Raw genomic sequence first — 21,631 nt, forward strand, 5'->3', positions numbered from 1 at the left:
CCAACTACTCCGGATTGTTCCTATTGTGCAATGGAACAACCTACGCTCTTAAACATGAACTTCACCGCATAGCACGCTCCTAGCCAACCATAATCTCGAATGATATCGTTATCTGCCCTGATTTGTTGAAAACGGGAGGCGTACGCCTTTTTGTGACACTTATGCCGTTCATAATTGTCACAAAAAAGGCGTACGCCTACCGTTTTCAACAAATCAGGGCAGATAACGATATCATTCGAGATTATGGTTGGCTAGGAGCGTGCTATGCGGTGAAGTTCATTTTTAAGAGTGTATTTACGTCGATGCAAACCTGCATTCCAAGCAAATCAAAAGACAGGTGAAAACAGCGTATATCTTCTTTGGTGAATAAAGCAAGCAATAAAAATAGATACAAGGACCCGGTCCCACCCAATGTGTAATGTTGCACATAAGGATTGACTCGTGGAAAACTATGATCATTATTTTTTTTTAGTACTACCATCAACTTACTATTTATACACTCTTAAAAATGAACTTCACCGCATAGGACGCCCCTAGCCAACCATCATCTCGAATGATATCGTTATCTGCCCTGATTTGTTGAAAACGGGAGGCGTACGCCTTTTTTGTGACACTTATGCCGTTCATAATTGTCACAGGAAAGGCGTACGCATCCCGTTTTCAACAAATGAGGGCAGATAACGATATCATTTGAAGCGATGGTTGGCTAGGGGCGTGCTATGCGGTGAAGTTCATTTTTAAGAGTGTACTATTACTATTATTATTCGGTGGGAAGGAAAAGACGAATCACGCGTCAAAGTAAACATGCAAAGTGTACGGAAGCGACGTGAATATATCCGGAGAAAAAGAGGAGCCTTGCTAAGAAGAGTGACCACGCGAGCGACCACAGCGTCCAGAGAACAAAATGGACAGCGATTCTTTGAGTGAGTGCTTTGTTCTGCTAGACCTACACTCTTAAAAATGAACTTCACCGCATAGCACGCTCCTAGCCAACCATTATCTCGAATGATATCGTTATCTGCCCTGTTTTCAACAAATCAGGGCAGATAACGATATCATTCGAGATAATGGTTGGCTAGGAGCGTGCTATGCGGTGAAGTTCATTTTTAAGAGTGTACATTCATTTAACTGAGGCATGTGAGTGTTGTGTTGTCCGAACAACTTTTAACACGCGTACGAACGATGGAAACTTTTCGATCTCCAAAAAACGGCCCTCACAACTCTGCACGAAAGCAAAAACAAAGAAAACAATAAAAAAGCGAAACCACTGCACCCACGACGAGCTCTGTTCTAACACACGAAATATGAGATCTAAACTGTCACAATAACATACCCAACCCACCAATAGCTGGATTGCTAATGGTGGTCTATGCTCTCCGTATTAAATGCCCGTTCGAGGACGGACACAAATTAACGAGCTTTTGGTGCAGTCTATCTGGTTTCAAGATAATGGCAATGCGCTCGTATCTGGTGATCGTCCATTATACCTTCATTTCTGCATCGGAAATACGAGGCAGGTCACGGTTGGGCTTTTTTTTTTCAGTTTGCCTCTTTGCTCGACACAGATTTGGTTTCTACGATAGATTGAATGGTGGACGCATAATGGCTTGTTTTGCCCCAGTTCCAGTGGTCAACGTGGTTTGGTGTGCTGTTTTTACAAGCAAGTCGTGTACGATGACCTATTGAATTACGAAGATTTTGAGCGCAGTCATCGCGTGAATTATGGGCAGGCATAAAGGTAAATTACGTAACGTTTTTCAATTTTCGAAAGTAGTCATGTATGTTGCCTATTCATCCGTTTCCTTGGCACGCGTAGCAGATATTGATAATTCAACGCGTGTTGCCGCCTTTTACATGCACATAAATGCATATGATGCATTTTCAAGACGTGCAACAAGACATGTCTGCGCCGCATAACTAGTGACTACCAGCAGTCCAGTTTGGTGAAGGACATCGATTCGCTAATGCGTCGTTAATGTTAAAATTGTTCATGTGAATGTGGACAATCTACGTTTAGTGTTATGCTCCACTCTGTGTACGACATCCACTCCGAGAGATGTCGAAACCTGTGAGCAAGTTTGATTGACGGACACTGGTTCCAAGGATTGCCCAACGGTGCAGACCAGCAAGGGGAACAAGTTCAATTCTTCGAAGTCTTCCTGGTCCCGCCTTTCGGCACAGACTCACCCCGCGAAACTTGAGATCTTTACTTTCATCCAAGCCACATTTCATCTCTCAAGGGACGATATCAACCTCGCGGCAACGGCGTCTAAATAACAGCCGCACAGATATGCGGTCCGCTACACAACTGATATCAGATAACGTCGTGTCAACGTGGCCTTCTAGAATGTTACGATTTTCCACCAGTATAGCTGTCAAGCGACAGCGAGAGAAGATTTGCCTGCAAGTCGTTGGACAGGGTCACTTTGCAAAGTGTCTTTTTCAATCGATAAGGAAGCGTGCCGGCTTGGATGTGTAACGGCTGTCTGGTTTTGTAGGGCGCGTTGAGGTGTTTATGCGTTGCAATTAGGATTTCTCGTAGGAGGCGACGTGACCGTGTGACATGACCACCATAACGTGTCAATGACCTTGGAGCTTCCATCAATCCGCGGATGCTGTATCCACGCCCAGGGTTTTAAATAACTGCATCTCTTGCACGAAAGCAACCATTCATCAAATTTTCCTTCCCTCGGTGACTTTCTGACGTCCGTAATGTCAACGCTTAGGGTGCAGACGTTAGCGCCGTTAGTAATAATGTCGGACGAGAGGAGAGCGCCGACTAGCCCCGCTCGCCGCTTTGGCGTTCCTCGCTGCATTCATGGGCGAGCAATCGATTTTCTTTCCGTTCACGTGACCTCAATCCATCTGCCAGAGTAGGAAGTCTGCACCCGATTCTTGCCGCCAGCTGAACTCCAAGAAGGAAGGTGGCCTTTCTGTTTGCCCATGAGCTTTCTGCCTCTTTCTTTGACTTCCGAGCAAACAGAGCAAGCACAATGTCCTTCCGCAGTGTTCTCTTTATGGGCTGAAGATTGCTGAGTCACGCTCTCGTACGAGAGCTATCTGTGTCCGGAGACTCGGTGACTGATGTGCCAGTAATAAGGACTCAAGTTTGTTGCAACACGTCGTCGCTCGCTGAGATTCCGGCTTATCTGCAATCCGTTGCAGGTAAGGACAAAGTATATGGAAGCGACCACTACGGGTATGGGATTTCCGACCCACCGTATGCCGCGGATACACGAAGGACGGGATAGGAACGTTAGGGAAGACAGCCAGCTCAGTGGCTTAGAGACTAAGACTATCGCCTGCCCCGCTGATCCGGGTTCGTATCTTCTGCGTTTTGCTCGGACGGTGCAGCAAAAATGGCTGCACACTTCTCCATGAAGTCGGCCCTGGACGCCACATCGGCGAGCAGATTTCTTGGCAATCAAACGGCACCAACCAAGCAACGGGTAAACAGGAAGGGCAATGGTGCCACTTTGCACGAAGAATGAAGAAAAAGTGCACAGAGACTGGGTATTTGCTTTCGCAGAAGCAGCAGTTGTCATCCTCTGCGAAGAGACGTAAACTACAGCGTTCGGTGGTTTTGCCACAGCCCACTATGCTACACTCTAAAAACAGAACTTCACCGCACAGCACGTTGTGCGCCAACCATACATTCTTAAAAATGAACTTCACCGCATAGCACGCTCCTAGCCAACTATAATCTCGAATGATATCGTTATTTGCAGTGATTTGTTGAAAACGGGAGGCGTACGCCTTTCCTGTGACACTTATGCTGTTCATAATTGTCACAAAAAGGCGTACGCCTCCCGTTTTCATCAAATCAGGGCAGATAACGGTATCATTCGAGATTACGGTTGGCTGGGAGTGTGCTTTGCGGTGAAGTTCATTTCTAAGAGTGTAGCCGCGAATGATATGGTTATCGCATCTGATTCGAAGAGAGAGGTGGGCGTACGTCTTTTTGTGGCAATTTGGATATATGAAAATTGCCACAAAAAGGCGTACGCCCCCATCTGTCTTCCAATCACCAGCGATAACACAATCATTCGTGACAATGGTTGGAGCACAGCGTGCTATGCGGTAAAGTTCTGTCTTTCAGAGTGTATAGACGTTGGAGATAAAACATCTTGTCCGGCAAGTTTCCTCTAAAATGTCTCATCTGTCTGAATTAGTGAAAACGGGAGGAGGAGCCTATTTTGTGCCATTATGCACGGCACAAAATAGGCTCCTCCTCCCGTTTTCAACAAATCTAGGGCAAGAACGTTGTCATTCGGGGTGATGATTGGCTAGGTGCGTGCTATGTGGTGAAGTTCATTTTTAAGAGTGTGGCAGCGTGCTATGCGGTCAAGTTCATTTTTAAGAGTGTGGGTCAAACTATTTACGGGAATAATGTATCTGGTTCTGACGGGAATGTTCTGGAAAGGGCCTTTCTTCTGCCTGGCTTTTGTTCTGCAAAGTAGCCAAGCGGTAGTCAACCCCCCCTCCCCCCACGGCAATCGTACAAATACACCAGTAGTCTATTTGGGAGAGGGAAACAAAGGGAAATCCTCCTACCCGATATAAGGTCCAAAATATATGAAGTTACTTTGCTACCTGGTTTGTTACATAGTTCTTTGAGCTATGTTACTTTTAAGCTTGAAATATAAGAGTTCCTGGCTGAACTCTTCCAGAGGTGGTGGCGTGGTGGTGCTGCACTCTAAAAACAGAGCTTCACCGCATAGCACTCTGCACGCTAGGCATTGCCACGAATGATAGGCGTTATCGCCGCTGATTGGAATAAAGAGGGGGCCGTACGCCTTTTTGTGGCAATTTTCATATATCCGAATTGCCAGCAAAAAGGCGTACGCCCCCCTCGGTTTTCGAATCAGAAGCGATAACCCCATCATTCGTGGCAATGGTTGGCGCACAGGGTGTTATGCGGCGAAGTTCTGTTTTTAGACTGTGGTGAAAGGGCTCTTCGCGCGATACGTGAAGGCCGTGATACACGTCACGCGCAATGTGTCACGTGTCCACCTTTTTGAATTTCCCGCCACTCGTTAGCTCGTAACGACCGTAACGACGATGAAACGATTAAGCAAACAGACAAGCAAGAAAACGCCAGCCGGCCAATCAGGCTTTCGGAGGACTCCGGAGGCGCCAATTTTAAAAACAAACAAGCGAACGTCATTGGCGGATTCGAAAGATTCGATTCGCCGTTTCGTCCACTAGGATCCAGATTCCCGAATCTCGATTCTCGAATCCCTGCCTTGGATTCGAAAATTCACGGATAGGGTTGGCCAATCCCTACACTCTTAAAAATGAATTTCACCGCATAGCACGTTCTTAGCCAACCATAATCTCGAATGATATCGTTATGTGCCCTGATTTGTTGAAAACGGAGGGCGTACGCCTTTTCTGTGACAATTATGAACAGCATAAGTGTCACAGAAAAGGCGTGCGCCTACCGTTTTCAACAAATCAGGGCAGATAACGATGCCATTCGAGATAATGGTTGGACAGGAGCGTGCTATGCGGTGAAGTTCATTTTTAAGAGTGTACTATATATCCTCCTTACTTATAAGCTCCAGTTTGATACTTATTCATTTTAGTTTTACTTGTCCTCAATTAATTTTAATAATATTGTAATTGGAGTACACTCTTAAAAATGAACTTCACCGCATAGCACGCTCCTAGCCAACCATCATCTCGAATGATATCGTTATCTGCCGTGATTTGTTGAAAACAGGAGGCGTACGCCTTTTTTGTGACAATTATGAACAGCATAAGTGTCACAAAAAGGCGTACGCCTCCCGTTTTCAACAAATCAGGGCAGATAACGATATCATTCGAGATGATGGTTGGCTAGGAGCGTGCTATGCGGTGAAGTTCATTTTTAAGAGTGTAGATTTACAGGTAAGGTGAGTCTGCACACATTTGTGTGGCGACATGCTGCACGTGCTGCAGCGTTGGACTGCGGACAAGTTCGACGACCTGAGGTTCTTTCGACGCGAATTAATGTGAATTCAGCTCATTTTAGTTCGCTTCATTCAGGTTTATTTTAAGAATTTGTCTACGTGACACGGTAAAGAATTGTAACAATTCGGGTACCGCAGTACCCAAATTATTATACCGTAAATTATTCTCATTTCCGTTTCCCTTCCATGTTTTCTGAATTTGCAATATCCGTTCCCGTTTCTGTTATCGTTACCTGATATATTTCCGGTATCACACTGTTTCCGTTTCTGTTACCTCTCCCTGCAGGAAACACCACCGTCACGGGACACTGCCTCGCGCATTTCATCATCATGTTCATCGCACGTTCTCTACTGTTAGATGCTCGTGTCTGCTGGTCATTCTACATCTGCTTGTCTTCCAAGATGGTAAGCTCACATTGAATATGAGTGCTTTATTTATCATTCGGAAGTGTTCGAAATTGACAACATTGTATCTTGAAAGTTGATAACCTCGAAAAACCATCCTGAAATTGACATGACTTTTCGTGTTCTTCATTCGATGTCAGCTTTTCATTAGCAAGTTTTAGTGCATGGGAAGAATTCTACTAAAAAGATAATAATTCCTTCCAAGCTTGTAGCAATGTGATGTCACTCCCTCCAAAGAAATAGGGTGATGGGATTAGCATATTTTCGGAACTGTTATCGTGAAATCCTTCCGATGTACTAAAAACTCCATATTATCTCTATTCGCCGGCAGTGCGCCGATAACCAGGACCGCCCCAGAGGAAGCCAAACAGGTCAACTCCCCGAGACGGCACACGAACATCACGTGATCATCTACTGTGCCATCCTGTCAGGGATCATCGCCGCCATATTGGCTGCCGTAGTATCCATCAAGCTTCTGCTCCCAAAACACGAGACACCACATCAAGACACCTTCCTTACTTGTGACACCCCCGCCTGCCTCACATATGCCCACATGGTCACACGGTTACTGAACCGCTCTGCCGACCCATGCACGGACTTCAATAACTTCGTGTGTGGCAACGGTGGTTCCCTCCCCAAATGGAAGTCTGTGTTTCAGGAACACAAGCAGGCATTTGCTCTTCGTGTAGGGAACGCCTTGAACTCCATCGTTTTTCCACAGAGTCACCAAACGCCAGTTCAAAAAGCTGCTGGACTCTATCAGTCCTGCAAAGCGGGGGCAGACGGAAAGGTGGACGAGCTGGAAAACCTCAAGAGAATACTGACTCAACAAGGAATAGTGTGGCCCCGTTGCGTCAGTCGATCAGATACGCTCTCAACATCGCTGCATCTCCGAGAGACCTTGAAACTTACCACATTATTGAGTATACGCCAGTACACCACCATTGCTTTCTCGTCGGTCACCTTGTATCCTTCGCCGTCGTTAGCCCTGTACCGCAATCGTCGCGATACACTGGTAAAGATGGGGATGCACGAGAAGTTCTTTAAAGACATGCTTAACTTGTTCAAGAACCCAAATGACAATGAGACTGAGCTTCAGAAGTACGAAGTCTTCGCCACCACCGAGAACGTAATAATTCAAGATCTGCTACCCTACGTTGAAGGAACTGAGTTGCTGTTGGCAAACGTCGAAGATCTGGCGGAACTAACGCCGGAAGTCAGTGAGAAGAGGTGGGAAAAACTTCTGAAGGCCGGGTCCGATAACCTACCTCTGCTTATCGTCGTCAAGAGCCGAGCATTCCTTCAAGCGTTCACCAATCTCTTCAACAGCATGGGGGAAGACATGGTGGCCGACTTCATGGGCTGGATGGCAATAAATAGACTGGCTCCGCAGGTGAACTTGCAACTCGCCACACTGTTTAAAAGAACCTTCGGAATTGCCAACCAACTGCTGACGCGACGTTGTGTAACGTTTGCAGAGAAGTACATCGGTTGGCCCACATTCTTTCCCGTCGTCTCAGCCACCTTCACGGCAAGAACACTCCAGGATATTCACGGCATCATCGACGCCTTGGATGAAGCTCTGAAAGGGGAACTCTCGAAGAACAAATGGGCGATCGACAACGGAACCACCTTGGACTTCAAAGAGATTCACCGAACGATGAAGTTCGTGGACATGACGGAGGAGGAGCTAGAGACCTATTTCGCCGGCTTCAGTGACATGGGTATGTCTATCACTGCGAATATTATAAACGCCGCCCGGTCTGAAGAAGACGTGAACAGCGAGTTCGACACGACTTACATGCGCGACCGCAACTACAACCTGCTTGAAGGAGCAACCGTGCGACGTATACCGCCTTACATGGCCATGTTGCCAGCCTACGACGAAAACGTTACGGCTGCTGTCAAGTACAGCGGACTGGGCATGTCCTTGGCAGGAGCGCTCTTTGGCAAATTTGAGAAGAAATTCAGCGCGCGCGCCAAGGATTTAATTGCCTGTTACGATACCTCGCCACTTATTACTAACGAAATGCTCAGTTTCTACGTGGACCTCGCGGGATCTCTAAGTATCTCATGGGAGGCGTTCCAGTCTGCGAAAGGAGAACAAGACCATCGCCTACAAGGACTCACAGAATATTCCGAAGACGAGATGTTCTTCATCGCCTTCTGCCATTTGCAATGCAGCTCTGTTCGCTACAATAACGTCTGTAACGAGGTACTGCGCAATAGCGTGAAGTTTTCTCAAGTATTCCAATGCGAGCGAGGAAGTCGAATGAATCCCATAAAGAAGTGCATCTTTCTAAGTTGATGGATTATGCGGATATTCATCGCGCGCAGTACTGCGCAATATCAGCAAGATTTCGTGCAAATGTACAAAAACGCGTCCGATTATTCATGAATTATAGAATACGTTGTCTGTCGCAACATTCCTAGCTTTCATTACGTTGTTCTATTTTTAGTTGGACCAAGAAAACCGGGGCTTAACAAATGCCTAACTGACGACGATGTATTTATCTTAGTGTCACAAAAAAGGTGTACGCCCCAGTTTTCAACAAATGGGGGCAGGTAACGTTATTATTCGAGATGATGGTTATTTAGGATGGTTATTTTGTGCTATGCGGTGAAGTTCATTTGTAAGAGTGTAGACCTCTGCCCCTTCTATTTACTGTATAGAAATGGGACGAATTCAGAATTTTCCGAATCCGAAATTTGAATCCAATGACGGTTCTGTGAATTCACGAATCTTTCGAATCGTTTCTTCAAAAAGGATTCGAAAAGTCAGGGAGAAAAACTTTTACTGAAACGTGTTTTGAAGCAGAATTTGATATCTTTGTTTAATGAAAACCAAATTGAATACCACCACCTAGAGTCATGCGGTCCCCGGCAGTTGTTTTCGGGTTTTTGCCACCCCCTGATGTGAATGTCATGTAACGTAAGTTGAATTATGCAAATTTTTGCGAGCTTAAGTCTGAAATTTGCCAAGTAAAAGTCACTTTTTTACCCCACCAATATGAAGAGTCTAATTTACTGAAATTAATGATAATTGACGGATATATTCATGGGCTATCCCATCAGAAAAAAATAGCCTAAATCATGCTCTACGGAGCTCCCACAGGATAGCGCGCGATGAATTTTTCAGCGAAATCTTTGTCAGCCCCACGAAAAGAGGCCCATCCCAGCATGGCAGAAAAAGTCTTTCCCGCTGGGATAATGCTTCCCCTCTCCCAATTTTAGGAACTGCTACTTTTTCTACTATCACTCTGTGGGCTGGCTTTGGAACCTCCTTTCGTTGGACTGTGAACGAACGCGCAAAAAAGGTCATCGTGCGTTATGGTCCGGTGCTCCGAAAGGCAAGCTTATTAGGCATTTTTTTCCCCGATGGGATAGCTCGTGAATATCACTGTCGATTATCATGAATTTGAGTGAGTTCGCCACGCTCTTCATATTGGTGGTGTAAAAAGTGACCTTCACTCGGAAAATTTCAGAGTTCAGTTCGCAAATATTTACATAATTTAACTTATGATACATGACATTCACATCCGGAGGTGGCAAAATCCTAATAAGAAATGCCGTTAACCGCGTGATTCTAGGTTGGCGTGGTTGTTTTATTATAATTCAGTGACACGTTTTCTGGGACACCCTGTATACAGGGTGTTTCAAAAAACGTGTCATTCGGACTTTATAAAAAAACGGGGCGACGGAAAAATACGGGGTAACTGAATTTGCCATCTTGTAAAAATATTTTCATTTTATTTTAATTAAAAGAAATTTAATTTCTTTAATTGAACTTCAAAATTTCCCAAGTCAACCTCACGTTTTTTCTTACAGAATTAGAGAGCCCGTAGCGAACTTAGTCAGAACCACCAAGAAATCCGCTCGATATTACAAAGGGAAGTGCCAAAAAAAAAGTCCAGAAGTTGAGGCTTCAGAGTTTCGGATATTCAACAGCGCACCAAATCAGTCGCAAAGATGCGCAAGGACAGGACATGTTCCTGTCCCCATCGCCGCACCGGAGTGCAGCACAAGACGCTCCGATAACAAGGCGGGTGACATTTCACCATACGTTGATAAGCGGCAAACAAAAATGATTCCGCCTCTTTTTTCCCGCCCTGTTTTTTTTTTTTTTTTTCGACCTCCTATTTTTCATGGACCGGCCTCGGTGGCTCAGTCGGTAGCGTGTTCGCCTTCTGATCCCGAGATCGCGGGTTCGAACCCGGCCGAGGACGCCAGCAACTTGGTGGCAGGGTACAAGTTGCTTAGACACGCCGTCTTCCGCGAGGGACGTTAAATACGGGGTGCCGTGTGATGAGCTTTCATCACACGTTAAAGAACCCTCAGGTGGGCAAAAGCAATCCACAGACCGACCGCTGTGGCGTCGCTCATGATCTCAGTTGTCTCGCGACGTAAACACCCAATTATTATTATTAATACTATTTTTCATGGGGGCAGGAGCAAGTCCTCCTCTCCACGAATCTTAGCGTCTGATTTCGTGCGCCGTTGAATACCTGAAACTTTGAAGCCTCAATTTCGGGACTTTTCTTGGGCAGTTCCATTTGCAATATCGAGCGGATTTCTTGGTGGATCTGACTAAGTTCGGTACGGGCTCTCTAATTCGGTAAAAAAAACGTTAGGTTGACTTGGGAAATTTTGGAGTTCAATTAAAGAAATTCAATTTATTTTAATTAAAATCAAATGAAAATATTTTTGCAAGATGGCAAATACAGTTGCCACACAAGTGCCGTTTACCCCGTATTTTTCCGTCGCCCCGTTTTTTTTATAAAGTCCGAATGACACGTTTTTTGAAACACCCTGTCAATTATATTTCATGATATGGTAACTTATGGATTTACACGTAAGACCATCCCAGCCGAATACAGCTGTTTCGTCCAACTTGGGACTCGTCAGCCCGGCGTGACACGGTCTTGGGTCGGTACTAACAGTGCGTCTCGGCGAGACGTCAATGTTCCACGGTGACGGCGCCACCCGCGGAGGCCGCAGTGCAAGCTAGCAAGTACATATACAAAGGGTGCACATTCGTGTAGCTACACTCTTAAAAATGAACTTCACCGCATAGCACGCTCCTAGCCAACCACACTCTAAAAACTGAACTTCACTGCATAGCACGCTCTGTGCCAACCTTTGCAACGAATGATAGGATTATCGATTCTGATTCGAAGAGAGAAGCGGGCGTACGCCTTTTTGTGTCGATTTGGATACATGATAATTGACACAAAAAGGCGTACGCCTCCCTCTCTCCTCGAATCAGAAGCGAGAACCCTATCATTCGTGGCAATGGTTGGCGCAGAGCGTGCTATGCGGTGAAGTTCAGCTTTTAGAGTGCATCATCTCGAATGATATGGTTATCTGCCCTGATTTCTTGAAAACGGGAGGCGTAAGCCTTTTTTGTGAGAATTACGAACAGCATAAGTGTCACAAAAATGGCGTACGCCTCCAGTTTTCAACAAATCAGGGCAGACAACGATATCATTCGAGATGATGGTTGGCTAGGAGCGTGCTATGTGGTGAAGTTCATTTTTAAGAGTGGCTAACGCCCAATGCTCTGAGGTGGAAGAAGAAGAAGAAGAAGAAGTTTCCCTTCCATGTATTCTCAATGTGCAATGGCCATTTCCCCGAGGATGAAGAAGAAGAAGAATGTGCAATATCCGTTTCTGTTTCTGTTATCGACATGCTATAGTTCCTATAACATTGTATAACATTGCTTCCTTTTCTGATACCTCGCCCTGCAGGAAGCACCATCGTCATGAGACACTGGCTCGCGCATTGCATGATATTCATCGCACATTCTCTAGTGTTTGATGCTGGTACTTTCTTGTTGTTCTACATCTGCTTGTCTTCCAAAACGGTAAGCTCATACTGGATATTAGTAATCCACGTACCATTCAGTGTGTACTTTCGTATGGAGACCACTCTTTTTTCTTAAGAAATTAGCGAAAGCGTTTGGAAGGTAAATATTGCATAGAAGCGAAAGGTCATATACTGCATCAAAAAACATAAGAATTGCCTATCTGGGACAAGATAATTTGTCCCAGATAGGCGCCTCCTCCCGTTTTCAACAAATCAATACACAGAATGATATCATTCGGAATGATGGTTGGCTATGACCGTGCTATGTGGTGAAGTTCTGTTTTAACAGTGTAAAGCACTTCTAGCGCAGCAGAAACACAGCGACGCTAAGCCTAACGGATTCCGAAGGTGCCATCTCTCACTACACTCTTAAAAATGAACTTCACCTCATAGCATGCTCTTCGCCAACCATAATGTGGAATGATTTGTTGAAAACGAGAGGCGTACGCCTTTTTTTGTGACAATTATGAACATCATAAGTGTCACAAAAAAGGCGTACGCCTCCCGTTTCCAACAAATCAGGGCAGATACCGATATCATTCCAGAGTATGGTTGGCTAAGAGCGAGCTATGAGGTGAAGTTCATTTTGAACAGTGTAGGCGCCTTGCGCTGATGAGACTGTGCCGCTGTTTGATAAGAATGTCCTAATAAAGATGGCGGATCGCCTTCGAGACACAGCCGATAAAATTTAATTTTTATACGTTCCACGTAATATACGAGGACCATTTCTGTTTAATTTCGTTCCTAGTTAGGTACACTTTTGCGTAAAAGCGGTAGATTTTTTGTCTCTGCAGATTTTCTTTAATGGAAGTTACGGAATCCAAGCTTGTAGCAATGTGATATCACTCGCTCCAAAGGAAGGGTGGGATTGGATTATCATATTTTCGGAACTGTTATCGCGAACACCTTCTGATGTACTAAAAACTTCGTATTATCTGTTTTCGCCGGCGTGTGCGCTGCTAACCAGGACTGCCCCAGAGGACGCCAAACAGGTCAACTCCCAGAGAAGGCGTACGAACGTCACGTGATCATCTACTGTGCCATCCTGTCGGGGATCATCGCCGCCATATTGGCTGCCATAGTATCCATCAAGCTTCTACTTCCAAAACACGAGACACCACATCAAGACACCTTCCTTACTTGTGCCTGCCTCACATATGCCCACATGGTCACACGGTTACTCAACCGCTCTGCGGACCCATGCACGGACTTCAATATCTTCATCGCGCACAATACTACGCAATATCAACAAGTTTTCCTGTAAATGTACTAAAACGCGTCCGATTATTCATGAATTATAAAATACGTTGTCTCTCGCAACATTCATCGCTTTCTTTGCATCGTTCCACTTTTAGGTGGACCGAGAAAGCCAGGACTTAATAAATGCCTATCTGATGGCGATGCATTTCTGTCGTGACCAGTCTTGTCGGGAATGAAAAGGGTAGCATCACATAACATCAAAGGACACCATCATCACTAACACAACCTGGTTACACGATGACCTGAGCGCACTCTTAAAATTGAACTTCACCGCATAGCACGCTCCTAGCCAACAATGATCCCGAGTGACATCCCTCACTGTTCAGATTTGTTGAAAACTGGAAGCGTACGCCTTTTTGTGACACTTATGCCGTTCATAATTGCCACAAAAAAAGGCGTACGCTCAGCGCTTTTCACAAATCTCAGTCATAGAGTCATACACTCTTAAAAATGAACTTCACCGCATAGCACGCTCCTAGCCAACCATCATCTCGAATGATATCGTTATCTGCCCTGGTTTGTTGAAAACGAGACGCGTACGCCTTTCTGTGACAATTATGAACAGCATAAGTGTCACAAAAATGGCGTACGCCTCCCGTTTTCAAGAAATCAGGGCAGATAAAGATATCATTCAAGATGATGGTTGGCTAGGAGCGTGCTATGCGGTGAAGTTCATTTTTAAGAGTGTACGGGTATCAGTCTCTGCAATGGTTGGCCATCTGCGTGCTATGTGGTGAAGTTCACTTTTGAGAGTGTGCGTGGTAAGACGACTTTGATGAGAATAATTCCGCGACTAAAGACTCTCGGAACCAGGCACCATGCAGAATGATATCTTTCACTTTCTTCGCTTGTTGAAAATGGTAGGCGTACGCCTCTTTGTGGCAATTTGAATTACCGTACAAAGGCAGCAGCTATTCTCGAGTATATTTTGAGGGCTTCTGGGCTACATGCACACATGAGACAACGTTTGTTAGAACATATAGGTGCGCGGCTTTTTTGAAGAGCTACAATGAACACTGTTTTCGCGAATGTTACTCAGAGATTTGCAACCTGCATCTCACCCGAAGCGTAGACCCATGCCCCTTCTATTTACTGTATACTTGAGACCGGACGAATCCAGAATTTTCCGAATCGGGAATTTGGATCCAACGAAGGTTCTGTGAATCCACGAATCTTTCGAATCGTTCCTTCAAAAAGGATTCAAAAAGTTAGGGAGAAAACCACTTTTACTGAAACGTGTTTTGAAGCAGAATTTGATATTTTTGTTTAATGAAACCCAAATTGAATAGTTTACTTTCAGGAGAAAACATATATCTATATACTTCCTAAATGTAATTTGTTCAACACGTTATTCATCGACCACAGAAAGCTCATAAGCTCTCTAATCTGAATTCTTTCCCTAAAAATATGAAACGATGAAAGGCAAAACTAAGCTATTTTGTTACCCTGAGTTGTTTGAGCTATGTTACTTTTAAACGTGCAATGTAAGAATTCCTGGCTGAACTCTCCCAGTGGTGATGGTGTGGTGGTGCTGAAAGGTGAAAGTGAAGGGGCTCGCTCTTCCGGTCCAGAGCAATGCAAACAGACAAACAAGGAAACTCCAGCCGGCCAATCAGGCTTCCGGAGGACTCCCGAGGCGCCAATTTTAAAAAGAAACAAACGAACCTGGTTGGTGGATTCGAAAGATTCCATTCGCCGTTTCGGGCACTAGGACCGGGATTCTCGAATCCCTGCCTAGGATTCGAGGATTCATAGATTCGGTTGATCCATCCCTACACTCTTAAAAATGAACTTCACCGCATAGCACGCTCCTAGCCAACCGTCATCTCGAACGATATCGTTGTCTGCCCTGATTTGTTGAAAACGGGAGGCGTACGCCTTTTCTGTGACAATTATGAACAGCATAAGTCTCACAGAAAAGGCGTACGCCTCCCGTTTTCAACAAATCAGGGCAGATAACGATATCATTTGAAACTATGGTTGCCTACGAACGTGCTATGCGGTGAAGTCCATTTTTAAGAGTGTACTTCACACTATTTACTTATACGCACCACTTTGATAGTTATTCACTTTCGTTTTAGTAGTTGTTGTTTTAGTAGTAGATTTAGTTTTGTTTAGTGTAAATATATTTTATAATATGGTAATTAGAGTCGATTTACACGTAAGCCCACATTTGCGTGCTACATAGTAGTACTGCAGACAACTTCGTCGACCTGGGGCTCCTTGGACGTGAATTAATTTGAATTCAGTTCATTTTGATTCGCTTCATTCAGGTTTATTTCATAAATTTCTCTACGTGACACGGTTAAGAATTGTAATAATTAATGTCGTAATGCCGTAAATTATTGTCGCTCCCGTTTCCCTTCCATGTATTCTGAATGTGCAATATCCGTTTCTCTTTTTGTTATCGTTACCTGATATATTCGCGGCATGACACTGTTTCGTTTTCTGTTACCTCTTCCTGCAGGAAATACCATCGTCATGAGACACCGGCTCGCGCATTAGATCATGTTCATCGCACGTTCTCTACTGTTAGATGCTGGTGCCTGCTGGTCGTTCTACATCTGCTTGTCTTCCAAGATGGTAAGCTCATATTAATCCATGAATCATTCAGGGTGTACATCCGTGACGAGAGCACTAGTCCATTTCTTTTTTCTTTTCTTTTTTTTTTGAAGAAAGTAACGAAAGCCTTTGGAATAGAAGTGAAAGATCATATCCTAAATCGAAAAATGTAAGAATTGCGAATTGTTGCGCGGTCTAGAACCGTTTTTAAATGCACCTGAACAACCATCTGAAGCACTTCTAGCGCAGGAGAAACACAGCGACGCTAAGCCTAACGGATTCCGAAGGTGCGATCTTCCACTACACTCTTAAAAACGAACTTCACCACATAGCACGCACCTAGCCAATCATCACCCCGAATGACAACGTTCTCGCCCTAGATTTGTTGAAAACGGGAGGAGGAGCCTATTTTGTGCCGTGCATAATGGCAACAAAATAGGCTCCTCCTCCCGTTTTCAACAACTCTAGGGCGAGAACGTTCTCGTTCGGGGTGATGATTGGCTAGGTGCGTGCTATGTGGTGAAGTTCATTTTTAAGAGTGTAGGCGCGTTGCGCTCGTTAAACCGCACTCTTAAAAATGAACTAGAACACATAGCACGCTCCTAGCCAACCATCATCTCGGGTGATATCGTTCCCTTCCTTGATTTGTTGAAAACGGGAGACGTACGCCTTTTTTGTGACACTTATGCAGAAATGCTAATTGTCACAAAAAGGCCTACGCCTCCCGTTTTCCACAAATCATGTGAGAGAACGATATCACTCGGGATGTTGGTTGCCTTGGAGCGTGCTATGTGGTGAAGTTCATTTTTAAGAGTGTGTGCCGCTGTTAAACTCTCAGAAATGAACTCCACCGCATAGCACGCTCTCAGCCAACCATCATCCCGAATGACAACGTTCTCGCCCTTGATTTGTTGAGAACGGGAGGCGGAGCCTATTCTGTGCCGTGCATAATAGGCACAAAATATGCTCCGCCTCCAGTTTGCAACAAATCTAGGGCGAGAACGTTGTCATTCGGGATGATGGTTGGCTAGGAGCGTGCTATGTGGTGAACTTCATTTTTAAGAGCGCAGATAAGAATTTCCTGATAAAGAAGGGCGGATCGCCTTCAAGAAACAGGCGATAAAATTTAATTTTTATACGTTCCACGTAGTATACGAGGACCATTTCTATTTAATTTCGTTCCTAATTAGGTCCTTTTTTACGTAAAAGCGTTTCATTTGTTTCTATTGTTTTCCTTAAATGGAAGTTAACGGAACCCAACCTTCTAGCAATGTGATTTCACTCCCTCCAAAGAAAGGGGGTGACAGGATTATCATATTTTCGGAACTGTTATCGTGAACACCTTATCTACTTATGTACTAAAAACTCCATATCTGTATTCGCTGGCAGTTGGCTGATAACCAGGACTGTCCCAGAGGAAGCCAAACAGGTCAACGCCCCGAGAAGGCACACGAGCGTCACGTGATCATTTACTGTGCCATCCTGTCGGGGATCATCGCCGCCGTATTGGCTGTCGCAGTATCCATCAAGCTTCTACTTAGAAAACACGAGACATCACGTCAAGACACCTTCCTTACTTGTGACACCCCCGCCGGCCTCACATATGCCCACATGGTCACACGGCTACTCAACCGCTCTGCCGACCCATGCACGGACTTCAATAACTTCGTGTGTGGCAACGGTGGTTCCCTCCCCGCATGGAAGTCTGTGTTTCAGGAACACGTGGAGGAATTTGCTCTTCGTGTAGGGAACGCCTTGGATTCCATCGGTTTTCCACAGAGTCACCAAACGCCAGTTCAAAAAGCTGCTGGACTCTATCAGTCGTGCAAAGCGGGGGCAGACGGAAAGGTGGACGAGCTGGAAGACTTCAAGAGAATACTGACTCAGCAAGGAATCGTGTGGCCACGTCGCGTCATCCATGGAGATGCGCTCTCAACATCGCTGCATCTCCGAGGGACCTTGAAAGTTACCACATTATTGAGTATACGCCAGTACACCACGATTGCTTTCTCATCGGTCACCTTGTATCCTTCGCCGACGTTAGCCCAGTACGGCAGTCGTCGCGATATAATCATAGAGGCGGGGATGCAAGAGACGTACTTTAATGATTTGCTTAACTTGTTCAAGAGCCCAAATGACAATGAGACTGAGCTTCAGAAGTACGAAGTCTTCGCCAGCATCGAGAACGTAATAATTCAAGATCTGCTACCCTACATTGACGGAACTGAGTTGTTGTTGACAAACGTCGAAGATCTGGCAAAACTAACGCCGGAAGTCAGTGAGAAGAGGTGGGAAAAACTTCTGAAGGCCGGGTCTGACAACCTACCTCTGCTTATCGTCGTCAAAAGCCGAGCATTCCTTCAAGCGTTCACCAATCTCTTCAACAGCATAGGGGAAGACATGGTGGCCGACTTCATCGGCTGGATGGCAATAAATAGACTGGCTCCGCACGTGAACTTGCAACTCGCCACACTGTTTAAAAGAACCTTCGGAACTGCCAAGCAACTGCTGACGCGACGTTGTGTAGCGTTTACAGAGATGTACATCGGTTGGCCCACATTCCTTCCCGTCGTCTCAGCCACCTTCACGGCAAGAACACTCCAGGATATTCACGGCATCATCGACGCCTTGGATGAAGCTCTGAAAGGGGAACTCTCGAAGAACAAATGGGCGATAGACAACGGAACCACGTTGGACGTCAAAGAGATTCACCGAACGATGAAGTTCGTGGACATGACGGAGGAGGAGCTAGAGAGGTCTTTCGCTGGCTTCAGTGACATGGGTATGTCTATCACTGCGAATATTATAAACGCCGCCAGGTCTGAAGACGTGAACAGCGAGTTCGACACGACTTACATGCGCGACCGCAACTACAACCTGCTTGAAGGAGCAACCGTGCGACGTATACCGCCTTACATGGCCATGTTGCCTGCGTACGACGAAAACGTTACGGCTGCTGTCAAGTACAGCGGACTAGGCATGTCCTTGGCAGGAGCGGTCTTTGGCAAGTTTGAGAATAAATTCAGCGCGCGCGCCAAGGACTTAATTGCCTGCTACGATACCTCGCCACTTATTACTAACGAAATGCTCAGTTTCTACGTGGACCTCGCGGGCTCCCTAAGTGTCTCATGGGAGGCGTTCCAGTCTGCGAAAGGAGGACAAGACCACCGCCTACAAGGACTCGCGGAATATTCCGAAGACGAGATGTTCTTCATCGCCTTCTGCCATTCCCAATGCAGCTCTGCTCGCTACAATAACGTCTGTAACGAGGTGCTGCGCAATAGCGTGAAGTTTTCTCAAGTGTTCCAATGCGAGCGAGGAAGTCGAATGAATCCCGTAAAGAAGTGCATCTTTCTAAATTGATGGATTATCCGCACATTCATCGCGCGCAATACTGCGCAATATCAACAAGATTTCCTGGAAATGTACTAAAACTCTTCCGATTATTCCAGTCTGTCGCAACATTCATCCCTTTCATTACGTTGTTCTATTTATAGTTGGACCAAGAAAGCCAGGGCTTAATAAATGCCCAACTGACGACGATGTATTTATCTTAGTGTCACAAAAAAGGCGTACGCCCCCCGTTTTCAGCAAATCGGGGCAGATAACGTTATCATTCGAGATGGTTGGGTAGGAGTGTGCTATGCGGTGAAGTGCAGACCTATGCACCTTCTATTTACTGTGTAGAGATGGGACGAATCCGGAATTGTCCGAATCCGGAATTTCGATCCAACGAAGGTTCTGTGAATCTTTCGAATCCTTTCTTCAAAAAGGATTTAAAAAGTCTGGGAGAAAAGCACTTTCACTGAAACATTTTGTGAAGCAGAATTTGATATCTTCGTTTAATGAAAACCAAATTGAATAGTTTATTTTCAGGAGAAAACATATATCTACAAGGTGTTACCCTATAAAAGTCTACCCGCGCCGCCACTCCATGCTTGGCAAATGCGCAATGCAGACTCAACATTGTACTGCCTGCATGTAAACCTCTTAGGGACAATCAACCACGCTAAATTTCCACGCGATTTAGCCCCGCGATGCGAGGTTATTACGTGAAACCTGTTATTCCCGTATTCAAAACAACCAATATTGCGGTTTGTCAGAGGGCAGTTAAGATGCTGCTCCCCAGACGGTATACCTCAAAAAGGTTAATTTGCACATAACGCTTTCCAAACACGGAAGCAAAATTGAAACAAGCAGATTATGAGGAACCGCAGTTCCACGTGGCTGGCTGCGTGGTGTTGTGCGACTCATCGCCGTCTGGGGAGCAGCGTTGGCAACATCAGAAGTTTTCTTCGGAACACCGCCATCTTGGTGGTCTTGACTACGGGAATCGCCCATTTCGCGTTATAACTTCACACAGCGCAGCTCAATCACGCTGAAATTTAGCATGGTTGATTGTCCTTAAGATCTTTACATGTAGGCAACATAATGTTGCGCGTGCATTGAGTATTTGCAAAGCACGGCATGCCGGCGCTGGTAGACTTTTATTGGGTAACACCCTGGGTATAGTTTCTAAATGTAATTTATTCAACACGCTATTCATCGACTACATGAAGTACATAAGCTGTCGAATCCGAATTCTTTCCCTAAAAACATGAAACAATCAAAGTTGTTTGAGCTATGTTACTTTATAAGCACGCAATGTAGGAGTTCCTGGCTGAACTTTTCCAGTGCTGGTGGTGCTGAAAGTTGACAGTGAAAAGGCTCGCTCTTCCAGTCCAGAGCAATGCCAATAGACAAACAAGAAAACCCCAGCCGGCCAATCAGGCTTTCGGAGGACTCCGGAGGCGCCAATTTTAAAAAGAAACAAACGAACGTCGTTGGTGGATTCGAAAGATTCCATTCGCCGTTTTGGGCACTAGGATTTGGATTGTCGAATCCCTGCCTAAGATTCGAGGATTCATAAATTCGGTTGACCCATCCCTACCACATACTATTTACTTATATGCTCCAATTTCATAGTTATTCATTTTAGTTTTAGTTGTCGTCAATTATATTTAATAATATGGTAATTAGAATAGATTTACACGTAAGACCACATTTGTGTGACTACATCCTCCATGTGCAGGAGGGAACTGCTGACAGATTCGTCGATCTCGAGCTCCTTCGTCGTGAATTAATTTGAATTCAGTTAGTTTTCGTTATCTTCAGTCAGGTTTATTTCATAAATTTAATTACGTGATACAGTAAAGAATTGTAATAATTAGGGTACAACGGTACCCAAATTATTACCGTAAATTATTTTCGTTTCCGCTTCTATGTATCATTCAGGGTGTAGTTTCCCTTCCACGTATTCTGAATATGCAATATCCGTTTCTGTTTCTGTTATCGACCTGCTATAGTCCCGATAACACTGTATAACTTTGCTTCTTTTCTGTCACCTCTCCCTGCAGGAAACACCATCGTCATGAGACACTGGCTCGCGCATTTCATGATATGCATCGCACGTTCTCTACTGTTTGATGCTGGTGCCTGCATGTTGCTCTACATGTGCTTGTCTTCCAAAATGGTAAGCTCATATTAGTAATCCATGTATCATTCAGGGTGTACTTCCGTATCGAGACCACTCTTTCTTTTAAGAG

At 45.1% G+C, this 21,631-nt stretch overlaps 2 protein-coding genes across 4 annotated transcripts in view; one reads left to right on the forward strand and one right to left on the reverse strand.

Moving 5' to 3' along the window:
• The window catches only part of LOC135389091 (kin of IRRE-like protein 1), a 301,960-nt gene that overhangs the window by 218,053 nt on the left and 62,276 nt on the right, over positions 1-21,631 (reverse strand). The window lies entirely within an intron of this gene.
• Positions 15,940-21,523, forward strand: LOC135387609 (uncharacterized). 2 transcript variants are annotated; one of them, XM_064616723.1, is made up of 3 exons: positions 15,940-16,067; positions 17,436-19,316; positions 21,443-21,523. In XM_064616723.1, the coding sequence occupies exons 1-3, from the start codon at positions 15,993-15,995 to the stop codon at positions 21,458-21,460; spliced, it is 1,974 nt and encodes a 657-aa protein (XP_064472793.1). In that variant the 5' UTR covers positions 15,940-15,992; the 3' UTR covers positions 21,461-21,523. The 2 variants fall into 2 exon arrangements, with proteins under 2 accessions (XP_064472793.1, XP_064472791.1); XM_064616721.1 differs by lacking the exon at positions 21,443-21,523 and having other exon boundaries at positions 17,436-19,497.

The sequence above is a fragment of the Ornithodoros turicata genome, chromosome 3 (genome assembly GCF_037126465.1).
Source record: "Ornithodoros turicata isolate Travis chromosome 3, ASM3712646v1, whole genome shotgun sequence".
NCBI classification, from domain to species: domain Eukaryota; kingdom Metazoa; phylum Arthropoda; class Arachnida; order Ixodida; family Argasidae; genus Ornithodoros; species Ornithodoros turicata.

Excerpts from the sequence above, each read along its gene's own strand:
- LOC135387609 (XM_064616721.1), top strand. The coding sequence starts at position 15,993 with ATGTTCATCGCACGTTCTCTACTGTTAGATGCTGGTGCCTGCTGGTCG. Across the intron at positions 16,068-17,435 it reads TCTGCTTGTCTTCCAAGATG|TTGGCTGATAACCAGGACTG; the intron begins GTAAGCTCATAT and ends ATTCGCTGGCAG.